Source organism: Phaethon lepturus, unplaced genomic scaffold, assembly GCF_000687285.1.
Source record: "Phaethon lepturus isolate BGI_N335 unplaced genomic scaffold, ASM68728v1 scaffold5835, whole genome shotgun sequence".
NCBI lineage: Eukaryota > Metazoa > Chordata > Aves > Phaethontiformes > Phaethontidae > Phaethon > Phaethon lepturus.
In genome coordinates this window covers 22,854-35,976 of record NW_010539833.1, presented here as the reverse complement: position 1 = coordinate 35,976, position 13,123 = coordinate 22,854, and the positions used below count along the sequence as shown (strand labels likewise).

At 36.4% G+C, this 13,123-nt stretch overlaps 1 protein-coding gene across 1 annotated transcript in view; it reads right to left on the bottom strand.

The window, feature by feature from the left end:
* The window catches only part of CNTNAP2 (contactin associated protein-like 2), a gene marked incomplete at both ends in the record, with an annotated part of 148,741 nt that overhangs the window by 113,326 nt on the left and 22,292 nt on the right, over positions 1-13,123 (bottom strand). Inside the window, one exon of the mRNA XM_010287238.1 lies at positions 4,999-5,126. Within this exon, the coding sequence (XP_010285540.1) occupies positions 4,999-5,126 (128 nt within the window). The remainder of the gene's footprint in view (positions 1-4,998; positions 5,127-13,123) is intronic.

Below are 13,123 nucleotides of genomic sequence, written 5' to 3'. Positions count from 1 at the left end.
TATAGAGTGGTTTTAATACAAACCCAGAGTCACAAAAAATGCCCATGTCCACACCACTGTCTGATTAAATAAACCAATTCTACTGGAACATTCTAAAAGGAAGTACAAGGGTAAAGCCAAAAGCGGTATTTAGAAGTGAAAGAAACAAAGCATCAAGTCATGAAAGGAGTAATGACGAGCCATGGTAAAAATTACTGAATAAAAGAACTCAAGGTATATTTCCCCTGAGAACACACACACACACATGCAGAAACAAAATCAATGCATTGATGCAAGAACTGAGTTTTGATTTTTCCTGAATTTCTGTCATCTGTCAAGGAGACTTTTTTGTTTGTCACTGCAGATCCTACATGAACAGTGCTGATATTGGTCTTCACAAAAACTTAGCTTAGAGAACCACAGTCAATGCAGCTGCTTCCCGCTCCACATTTTGAAGATTAAAGATAATAGAAATAAAACACAAAGAATGATTAAGGGCTCTTACTGGGAGGGTAAAAACTGTACACCAGAAGAGATTGAAAAAACATAAATCTGAGCCGTGTAGAAAACAACTGCCCCTTGAATTCTGTCTTTGCTATAGCGGAAATCGGTCAAAAGGAAAACAGACTCAAGGAAAAAGGAAAATCTAGAGAAGAATAGTCAGTCTGTTCCCCTCTGGACTTATAAAAAGCAGACTCAAATCAAAATCCTTCAAAGTCCTTGAGAAAAGGATACTCTTAGCAGGTTACAAATATAGGAGCTTTGAGAGCACCAGTATTTTCCTCAAGGGGAATGAAAAGAAAGTCTTGAAAAGGTGCCAAAAATCACAATAGTAATTTTGATTCAATATGATTATTGATGAAATCTCTGTAGCAATAACCTCAACATAGTAAGCTAAGCTCTTCAACTTCATTTCAGAAGACATTACCAGATCCATTTTTGCAGCCTTGATCTACCACCTCAGGCTGAGCTTAGACAGAATCCCGCCCTCCCAACAAACTTGTGTCCTTCTCTAAAGGGAGAAGCCTCGAAGTCCCCTTTTACAGTGGAATGGAATAACATAAAGAGATGGACAAGGTCCTTCTATTACTGGTTGGACAAGACCAAATGCAGTGGGGCTGAGGAATCCAGGTGCTATTGCATTAGTATTACTACAATTGTAACATGTCTGTAAAGGGATTTTCATCAATGTCTCAAAGATACTTGAAGAGTAAAGCTGATTAATTAGTGGTTCTACATCGGCCCTTTTTTCTAGATCCTGCACAGAAACACACTCACTTGAGAAAAACATAAGTAGTTTCCTTAACCAGTATTACTATGGAGTCTCAGAACCTGTGAGTTGTCAAAGGTACATAGATAGATGTTTTCCCTGTTTCCATTTTTAATTCCAGTTCAGCTTAGAGGATCTTGAGAACCTGCTGATAAACTGCCACTCCCATTCTGTAAGTACAATGCTCATCTAGCAGTGGCCAGGAAGGACAGCTTTGCTTTAAGTCTGGGTAGACTTGACACTTGCTCAAAATCCTTGCTTGATCTTTGGGTGCAATACAATGCTAAAAAAAACACTGAATCCATATCCTGGTTATATACCTGTTCTCTGTAAAATTGGGTAAGTAGGTCACCACTTAGAAAAATCATGAAATATTTAGAAAGCATTCCTCAACCCTAAAATAGCAAAAGGAAAAGAGACATCCTGGATATTTTATCAAAGGTACAAGACAGGCTCCAGGCAAGATTTATGGGATTTTTTCACAAAGACCAGATGAGTCTTCAACATTCTGGTAGAATCATGGCAGCTTAAGCAGATCTTTAAAAGGGTAATAAAAGTCCTTTTTGCTGACAACTTTTCAGGATATGAATAGTGCTTTGTGAAGTGCAGTTAAATATGAAAAATACTTCTGGAACACAAAGATGGATAATCATGCATGGCCAAGTGTTCTGATTTTAATTCCAACAATAGCCACCATCCAAGCTTGCCCAGAGCAGCCTTAATCAGGTCATAAACCAGGGATAGAGAAATGAAATTGTCATTTGTGAGACCAAAATAAAATCTGTATTTCTGAAAGAAGAATCTAGTAATATTTGCAATAGGAGAACAATTACAATTCTGCAATGTGTACTACATTCCTAATGTTCCTTGGTTCGTGTCAAACAAATGGCACTGAGATTAATGATTTTCAGATTTACTTTGGTCAGTCAATAGTGTAGGAATGGTCAGTTGTTGTGGCCCAAACTGATTAATTGATTCTTTAAGAATTTGATGGGTATGGGAGGAAGGGAACTGCATGAGACAACACATATCCTTGCTTTCTTTAATCCTTCTTGCCTTCAAATAGCAAGCTTTCTGCTGTCTGTTCTTATGGACTGCAAAGGCTAGCAGCTCTGCTGTACTCTTACAGTTCTCAAGTGCAGCTATGACTGGGCCTAGGTGACATGCCAGTGTCTTTAGATGTTGCACAGAAGTTGCTGTGAAGTGTATGGGAAATTATACTGCAATTCTGATGTGAGAATATGGCCCTCCATGTGCTGCAAAATATTACTGGACTATGGGTTGATACACCACATGCCACGGACAATCCTCAGGGCAATATGAGATAAGTTGTCACAGTACTGGTGGACTCTACAACTACAATGAGAAATCCTAAATAGGTAAATTTTTTACTCGACTGGTTAGGCACTCTTAGCTTTTCTGCCTTCCTTCCCACCAGACCAAAAATCTGTATTTCTTTGCCAGTCTTCATACCTCTAACTGAATTTCATTTACCACCTTCAAAAATTACACAATGATAACTACATACAAAACACATGCAACTGAACTTCTTGTGCTGAGAGTCAATACCTTTGACATTAACAATGTTGGTTTTGATGCATGTAATACACCAAAAATGAATTAGTTGGTTTTTTTAAATCCCTTGCTACAAATTCAGCACTTCGGATCCTTCTTCCCTTTGGAACAAAAGCACATTTTGAAATTTTGGAATTTTCCCCAGGACAGAAGCCTTGTTTTCCACTAGCTCTAATCCATGATGAGACAGTACTGGTCTGGGGTACAGCAGTTGTTGCATATGGTCAAGAAGGAATATGAAGGAGAATGCTTAGTAAACGCACTGGAAATATAAAATGGGAGCTTTTACTAACTGCAAAGGACTGGGGTTTATATTATCTCCTGTGAGAACACTTACCCAGCTTTTTGACAATAATATATGGTCATGGAAGTAAATTTAAATTTATTCATAGGCAAAGTTTTTTTTAAACTACAAATCATATCTGTGAAGTTCAAACAGAAAATGCAATTAATCAGGACGTCAGGAATGCACTCATTCAGTTTCCCAAATGGCTGTGTCACTCAGTCACACTCTAATGAAGGCTACTGCCTGCTCAAATGAGGTTATTTATACTAATGTTTAGAAATGGCTCAATAGAGACTGATATTTCTAGCAGCACTCAGATTCAGGGTATGAGGAATACAGGTGCAAGAAAGATGCTATTTGTTATTTCTTAGTCATCAGTTGTAAGAGTCTATTATGAGAAAGTCTGTCAAACATAGCTGAGAAACAAACAGACAGAAACTGACCTGTGACTAGTCAAACACCATAACAAGCACCAGACAGGTGATGTGAAAGTTTGCAAACATCCTGTGATATTTGTTTCTGCTTGTTAGGCATCAGATTCATTAACAAAAGCTGGAGGGATCATTTGCACAACCCAGAAAGACCACAAAGTAAAGAAGTGGCTAAGCACATTCAGTTGTATCACTCAGCAATGGCCTAGGGTTTTGAGGCACCAGACTGGGACCCAGAAAACTCTTGTACTTGTCCTGCTGGCTGACTCAGAGTGTGGGATTTCTTCTCAGTGGGGATTAATTACTTAGCTTAAGGCAGGGATAATGATACTGACCTTTGTAAAGTACTCAGACACATGCAGATGGAAAGCATGTAGCTGTAAAGGCACAGAGGAGGAAGGGCAAACTGTATTCATCCCTGTCATGCAATGTTAGATCCTGGTTATAACCAAGTTGTTCAACTTGCATGTACTATGCCCACCCATCCAATATTTCTACATCACTGCAATCTCATAGGCTGACTTATAGTACTCTTTACCAGCATCTGAGGATGGATTCTGTATTCCTCATAAACCAAGCAAATATTAGTTACTGTAAATCAAATTAGGCAACCTTTCCTTACTGCACTTCTTGTAACAGAATGGCTTTCAAATACAGAGGCCAAGTATAATGTGTGTGCCAACTGCACAGAGTTTTTGAAGTGTGATTTAAAAGGGCCTTAAGCAGTTGCTCTGCTTTCGGTGGTGAATTTCACTTTCTGAAATATAAAATAGATTGAAGGGAGAATACAATCCTCCTAACTGCATCCCAACTTTTTTGTGTGTGTGAAGTGGAAATTTATCCATTATACTGGTTTACTCTATCACCTGCTGATCAAACTGGAGGATGAACACCTGCTATCAGCACTAAGCCTGGAAATCAGAGACTACTACAAAAAACAAAAAACTCCCATAGAAATGGGAGGGCATAGAAATGTCCAGCCCTGATATGGTTAATGCTTGATAACAATCTTGTCAAACTTTATACACCTATAAACAGAGTTTACAGTGATAAGTTTTGCCATCATGCTACTATTTATATCCCATAAACATAGTTTACTGTGATATGCATAGCACTGATAATGACACTGACAAGAGCACTCAAAAGAAGCACAGATGTTGAGATGTTCTCATGCAATCTGTATTACTGCTTATATCTACATAAACTTAGTTGAATAATCAAAGTTGCCACAATTACCATAAAACAGACAAATACAGATTTTTAAAATGTAAAAATGAGCCATTATATGTTCAGTTTCATAGATAAAATATCTCAAATCACGTTGTGCTTTCATAGAAAAAAGTCTTTGAGTAGACAGACACTTCTCTAAATTTGCATGGAGTGTCTACAAAGTTACCAATTCCCAATTTAGTTTGCCTTCTACCCAGGAGTAAGTGGAAGAAAACCAGCCAACTTACGATCTCCTTGACAACGCAGAGGACCCACAGATATCTTGGCTTCAGACCCAGGACGGTCAACGTCTCCAGCCACCACTTGACTCACTGGTAGGTGCTCTTTGTATGACAACATCCCAGTGTCTTTTCTCCTGAATTACAGAGAGAGAAAAATAAAGCAGTTGTGAAATATATAAAAATAATTTCCTTGATCATTAATATTGTTCAATGAACTAAGCACCAAAAGGATAGATAGGTAACAATTACACCAATACAGTGTTACCATCTAAAAACCTGTCTCAAATGACATCAGTTTGAGCAATGATGCTGCCCGTTTACTGGAAAACGGATGGATAGCAGCTGTTGTCACCCAGGAACACAGTCAGAGTAGCAGCTTGCTTTGTGGCCAGTCCTGGACTCAGGTGGGCTTTCCTGCTTTCCAGACTGACCAGCTCCATACTTGTAGGTAACACTTTGCTGTTGATCTCCTTGTTGATGTCTTCTGAGAGGAAAAAAACCCTAATGCTTCCTAGAAATGCATCTTTTTTTCTGTAGTTGCTGCCAGTTATTATTACAACCTCTGCATACCAAGGAAACAGTGTTTCTCTTATATTTAACATTTTTGGTATTATATTGAAAAAGAGAAATTAAAGACTAATTATCTCAAAAGGCTTGTTATCTTAGTCATGTCATTTCTAACACTAAGTGCCTAAGTCCAAAAAATCTGAACTTGTGAATCTAACCATGAGTACACAGCTCAACCCCCATTTTAGTTAGTAAGATCACTAAAATTCAATTTATAGTCATGTCTAAAAGTTCCTCATTTCAACTGCGGTGAGTACCTGGGACCTTTTTCATGCTTAGATCAAACCACTATGCAGTTACAACATTTCTTCTTTATCATTTCACAAGTTGAATCCAGCTGGCCTGTTGAGTGCTGTTTCTTCCAAACAGAAACTAAAATAAACCAAATTCAGTTAGGTACCTTATCTCTCAAGTGCTTTTTCACATAGAAGGCCAAAAATATCCACATAGGAAAAAAAGCATTATATACAGTGTTAAGATTATACTTTTTGACAAAAGAAAGTAAGAGGAAGCAAAATAAATCAATCTATTTCTCTTTTTTTTTCTTTCTTTTTAGCTGTACTTTGCCATGTAATTGAGTATCTAAAGTAAGCAACTTTTTAACCTAAATATCAATTCCTTTGTTCAAAAATACCATAGGATGAAGGATGAATTCAGGATCTGGAAAAGTTACTGAGGTGCACAGCATTAATATAACTGGGAACTGGTAAGGATTTCAGGAAACTGAAAGTCTTTTTCATCTCTAACTCCATGATCTGACACCTTAGATTGCCAACAACTGGGAAGCACAGCAGGGTTCTGCATGATCTGTGGTAATGCTCGGAGTTTTCCAGTGCACAGTAGTGTCTCCAGTCATCACATTGGTCATCCAGACCCTCATTGGGTCCTTCTGAAGAGATGGAAGGCAACACATTCTTTTTAAAAGAAGTAGAAAATAACCATCACATTTTTGAATGACAGTTTATTGGAACTCATGTCTGTACTCTGTGATGAAGAGAGTAATTAGAGATTTAATTACTAGAGTTTTTCAAATAGTAGATGACTGTTTTCTTTAATCTGTATGTTCTTCCCCTTCAGAGCACTTGCCTTCCTCAGTGGCCCTTTGTACTGCTGAGGTCATTAACCCTTTCTGGTTGGACACAGCTATACCAGATGCTATGTTGGTGAGACTGCTACAGGGTACTGCTAGAAAGGAAGGAAAATGGAAGGCTGCTTCTGCAGATTGTGCTAAATTGTAGCATACTGCTTTTCATCCATAGATCACAACTTCCTTTACAAAAGTATTGTATTCATCAGTTTGGAGACAAGCGATACAAGAAAAGGGAGATTAAAAGACCTTTAAGAAAGAAAAGAGTGAAGAGCAAAGCCAGGTAGGTAGACCTAATCTTCCATCTCTGCTAAAGACCTGTATCCATGGGACCCACTCTCTTCTAATAGCAGATAAATGTAGGTCATCACTTTAGTCTTTCCTAAATTTTTATCTAAGAAAGGCTTTCTTTGCTGATTGCTACTCTTTCAAAGAATGCTTTAAAGATGGACATGTCTATTTAAAATAAAGAATTCTTCAAAGAGTGGTAAAAAGAAAACTATTGGCATTTTTCCTCTTTCCTTCCCCTCTCACAAAAAGCGCTCCAAATTTCATATTCCGTATTTCAGCTCCAAATAAGGATGTCAAAGGGCAGCCCTTTTCCTGTCTTACCAATAGCTTTCACCTCCTTTGAAGGAACAAAAAGGAGCAGTAACAATTTTCTCCCTCTACTGATCATGTTTCTACTCATTTTAATATTTTATTTAGGAATATGGTCACTTTAAAGCTGTTGCCATGACAATAACTAAATGTTAGAGTTCTTTTCAGGAATAGTTTTATTTTCTGATAATCGCTTACTTGTCTCATTGTTTTAGGAAATGTATCCTCCCCAGCACAGGAGCTATTGAGGGCAGGGAGTACTGGACTAAGAGTTGAGAGAAGTACGTTGTCTTTTCTCCAGCAGAACCTGCGTAGTTTGTTTGCTCTTAACAAAAAAGGGATAACAATGGCTTTTGGCCCACAGATGCACCAAAAAGACAAATACACTCATGAGAATGAGTGGCTCTCATGCTTTTCAAAGGTACTTGTAGTTCCTCAGGACATACTAATCAGTGCTGACAAAGTCAAAAAAGTTGTAAACCAAGGACTGATTATATAATGCTTCACTTTGTACTACACACTAAGAAATAATCACAGCTGGAACATTCAGTTCCTGCAAGTGATAATGCTTCTGCCAGTATTTAAAGACTTTGCGCATTAAGAGGGTGGAGAAAGTCTCTGAAGTTTTCCCTCAAAAAGAAAATCCCCTTAAGAGAATAAAGATTGAGTTCAGTGTGTGTCATATTCCTATTAATAGCCAAATGGGAGATGAATTAATCTGATCAAATCCTGTAATTATTACCAGGAGATATTGATGAAATCTCAGTGTAATTTTCTATTTCTAATTTCTTTTCCTATATATAACAGTCTGCGAAGAGCTTCAGGGTGCCTTTGAATGAAAGCAGCAGATATTAGTGTAAGATTTATCATTGTTTTGATTATGATCATCTACTTACTCTTTATAAGCATTCTGTGGAATGTAAAAAAGGAATGGATTGTGCATATACCAGCAAATGACATATTCAAAGTAATGATAAGATTCTGTACCACTATTAATTTGTTTGTATAATGATTTCATGCAACCAGACTTCTGTTACTGCGGTAATTTATTTTCTCAAATTTTGTTAGACATCACTTAATTATCAGTCCAGTCTTACACAGGAAAACATATAAAGAATGTACTACAGGTAGGAACGGACTTAATTTTAAAAGATATGCTAACATAAGCTGAGGAAAGCACACCAGTAAAAAAAAAAAAGAGAAAGTGCCTTTAGCAACATGCACTTAATTACAATGTAACAGGTGTTTTAGTTGGGTAAGCAAAGCCTATGTGCAAGTACAACTGTTAGCTATGTGCAAACAATAGTTTGCGAGGGGCTTGTTTCAAGTGGAAAATGCAGAAGTAAAACAGGGAAGCAGTCTGGATATTTATTTTTATTTTAATTTTTGAGAGCACTCACCTCCTGAAAATCTAAACAATATGATGAAAGACCATATAATCCCAGCATCCAAATTACTATTAGTGAAGATAAATTATACCAAAGTCATGAGGCTGATTCTGTAGCAGGCATAAGTAATTCTTGTTTAGAAATTATATAAAAAATTGAATAGAGTAGATTAAACTAACTTAATACACAAGCATCCATTCATAAATAGTCCCACCAGAAGAATGATGAACAAATTTAAGCTACCCTCAATGACAAGGTACAAAAGAAACACTGGAATTTGCATTTAGCAGAAGTCACTTATGTTACTTTCTGGAACTTCAAACCTTCTTTGAAGAAGAAAACAGCTTAAATTAGCCATGCAGAAACATGTTTAATTCACACTTTTTTCCTAGGATTGAGACTTAGATCTCCTTTTTCATTTTACACAGCCTATCCCTCACCTGACCTTTAAGATGAAAAAACTTTAAAATTATGTTAGGAAATAAATATGCTCCTTTAGATACCTCTCAAATTTTATAATCCCAGAACACCAACCTTATTCATTAAATGCAGGTTAATTTGAATCATAAATATCCTTATGAGGATTATATGCTTTAATAGTGATTAGAAAATGAATATTGATAAATATACAGTATATAAATCAAAAACTTGCTAATAAAATGCCTATTTTTAAAAGAAGTTAATAACATCTTGATTTTGTTGTTTTAATGGAAAACTTAAAACACCACGAGTCTTCCAAAGACACAGTGTCAAACAACATTTTCCAGTATGACCAGGCACATGGGATTGAGCTGAAGAATGGCTGATTTAAGATGGCTGATGCTGAAACTGTATTACCACGGAATTTATGGAAGGAGTTTGGTGGCAGTTTCTGAGTTAAGAAGCTGACAGGAAGCCTGCTCCATTTCTTCCCTTTTTTCTGCTTGGCAAGAGATGAAACACAGAAATCTCTGGCAACTCAGGATGAACCTTGAACTCTAGAAGATATGTCAATGCTATCATGGCACTTACTGATTCTGTGTGTGCTACAGATAAGAAGTGAGATACATTGATACTTCTCTTCTTTTGGGGCCCAGCAACAACTCTGACTTTGCTGTTAATTTTTCTTATTTCTATACCAAGGTATTTTAAGAATTGAATCTAAGAATCCCACCATGCTGTAACTTACCTCCAGCACCTCTAGATCTTTGCATCTGTCAACAATTTAATCAATTTTCTGTCTCAGTTTCAAAATCTTTTAAGTAGGACGGGGAATGTGTGTGGCATTTCCTTTGGGAGAATTGCTGAATCTTGTATTGGGATGTCCCTTCCACCTTGGGTGATTACGGAGACAGGATTACTTGGAATTCAGCTGAAGCCAAGAAAAGAAAGTTCTCCTGTGGACCTAAGGCTGAAATGGGATACTATGGGAATTTTCCAGGAAAAATTGACATTGGAAAGGGCAAACAGCTTGCTCAAAGAAACCCTTTTTTTAAAGTTGGTTAAAAATTTAATTTGGTATTTTCAAAATAGTATGATTCTTTTATATCAAAATATTTCAAAATTCAAGAGATCTTTTGAAAAATAATAGTTAATAAATAAAAATATTAAAAATCCCCACAATTCATAATGCCAAAGAAGCTTTCAAGTTGTCCTTAGAAAGTTTTAAACGCTTTGTTTTATGACAGGAGAAAACTCTGTTCTCAATAGGTGTAATCAAATGAAGGACAACAAATTAAATGATCTATTCAATTATTCAACATGCCCCAGAAAGTTAAATGTCTTTCTTCCTAATCAAATTGACAAAGAGACACCTGTATTCATTCAATGATTCATTCACACATGCTGAAACTTCCCATGAAATAGCAGCCTATATTAGCTCTGAGGGAAGAAAATCATGAAGGATCGTACTATTACCACCTGTTTCAAAAATTCCTTAATTTAAAATCCCAAGCATTTTTAATTACATTTCTGTATATCTGAATGCATTTTTGTACATCGGAATGCACTATAGCAATGGTAACATTTTACTGTGTGCACACTAAAAGCAGTTATCTAACAAAATAGATGATTTTTTTAAAATATATGTACTGTTGAATGTACTATTGCAAGATCTATGCAGATAAATGATGAATTCCTTGCATTTATCTATTCTACCAACTATGCACAAGCCTTTGGATCATGTCCTATCAAACTATCAGACCAAATGTGGTTCTGGCAGGATTTTTAAGGGACAACATTCTGTATTGGAAAAAATATTTAAGAACTCGGAGCAGCAGCTTAGAGGCTTCTTCACAACTTTGACAGTTTTATTTTGTATGACTGAAAAAGCTAAATAAAAGTACTTGAGTATGGCATGGCAAAATAAGATGTCTATAGTTAATGCTGACTTCAGCCCCTATATGCCTGTTGAGTTCAGTAAGATACTAAAGTGCATAACAGTGTTGAATTTGGTCCAGAAAACTTAATGAAGTAGGGGACCTACTGCACCTAGAAAATTTCAGTAAAACTGATTCTATAAACATCTACCATTGCTCTTTCCTTTTACTGGCACTTCCTGTGGTGTTCACCCTTACACCACATATATGCATATACCTCACACAACACTGAAACCAACCTACGTTTCACACAAAGGCACTATCAGGAACATAAATGTGCTGTGATTTAGCTCACCTCTTCAGTTGCTTGTATAGCTGTGACACCAAATATTTTGGAAAAAAATCTAGGTTGATCACACCTTGGAACAGAGTGCTTGATTAGGTAACCTCACAAATTCTCCTTCATACAAATGATAAGTAGGTTGGCTCTGTCTTCCAAATTTGTATCTCCTAGTAAGCATTTTTCATGCTTATCCTCTCCTTTGTCCTTTTATGCCAAACTATTATTTCATTTGGTCTTGTTTATTCTTAATATAGATGGTATCTGAGCCCCTTTAGCCTTACTTTTGGGGTTCTGTAAAATAGAGTTTGTTAGTAAGCCTAAAGCTATCTTACGTGAAAAATGTTGTATTAAGGTGTGTTGGTTTCTGCTCTCTGTACAAAATTATACTTATTCTACTTGTGTATCACAGATGACATTTTGGAAGACATAGAAAAACTACATTACTTGCTAGACTTCACAAGGAAAATAGGCATACCAGCATCCGTCCAAATAATAAACTATCTAAATAGCCAATAAAGAGACAAAAGATGTGAAAAGAAGTAATATCATATACTATCAAAAGTAAAATTCCAGGAGAAGCTACTATTCAGCTATTTATTTCCTTTCTTTAAAGGCTCCAACCACATCAGTACTGATTTTTAAGAAAACTTAGGTATTTGAGCCGATTTTTCAGTAAGCTCTTCCTATTCTGACTGACCTCAACCTTTAATTATAACAACCACAGCATCTTATTTTCTGTATCTATAATCAGTTCTTATTCTTGAAATATTGTATTTTTATGGTATTACACATGATCTGCTAATTGTCTCCCCTCAGAAGACCTGTCTCCCTTCAGTCCTTAGAGGTAGAGATCACATTGTACTTTAATCTTCTCTCTAGTCTCAGCCCCAGAAGATTGCTTCCCATTTTACTTTTGTGGGTGTGTGGAAAAAGGCAAACCCCAAAGAATGATGCTTCTTGCGAAGGAGCACTTACCCCAGCAGGACAGATGACCAGTTGTATTCAGTCTTTATTTTACATACCATACAGCTTGTACATCTCTAGACTCTTACTCAGCATGAGGATTTCTTGACCTGCTGCTGTCTGGAGTTGGAATCAGTGATCTTACAATTTTTTTTTCTTTCTGCTTACCTAATAGAGAGTTGATTCTAATTGTAAAATGATTGGTAAAAGTGGTCTCAAAACAAATTCTGCTTTTTCCTAACTGCTTAAAAAAACCATCTCTCAATATACTGAAGTCATCAGGTTCATGGTTTTTGATATTATTGTCATCATTTGTTTGTTTGGTTTGACCTATGAATGGTAGACCCCTTAAATTATCCTGTGAATGATAAGGAGATGGCGTACAGCTATTTCAAACATCAAGCCATGCTAAAGCCAAATGAAAGAATAAATTTGTAAGAGCCATTGCTAAAAAAAATAAAACAAAATCCAGCAAAAAACCTTACAGGTTTATCTATAAATTGTGCTACAAACACAATCCATGATGTTGCTACATCTACTGAGGAAGGAAAGTGGGGTCTATTATCATGAAAGTGCTCTAGTTAGAAGAATTAAATATCTCACTACAAAATATTTTAAATGTACCCCCATTCATCAGAAATAATTATCTGAAACTGAATGCTCCAAGATATTCAAGCACATTTAAAGCAATGGTGGAGCACAGAGGTCATTAACAGCTGTCTTCTTTCATTATCAAACACTTTGGTATAAAGCACAAGCAAAACCTGTCACTCTCCGTCTGTTTGTAAACACACACATATGTCTCTGAGAATTAATTTCATTTCAACTAGGTTTCTTTTTTAGTGCTTTTGCTAAAAAGACAAGATGACCTTGTTTTGCAATGATA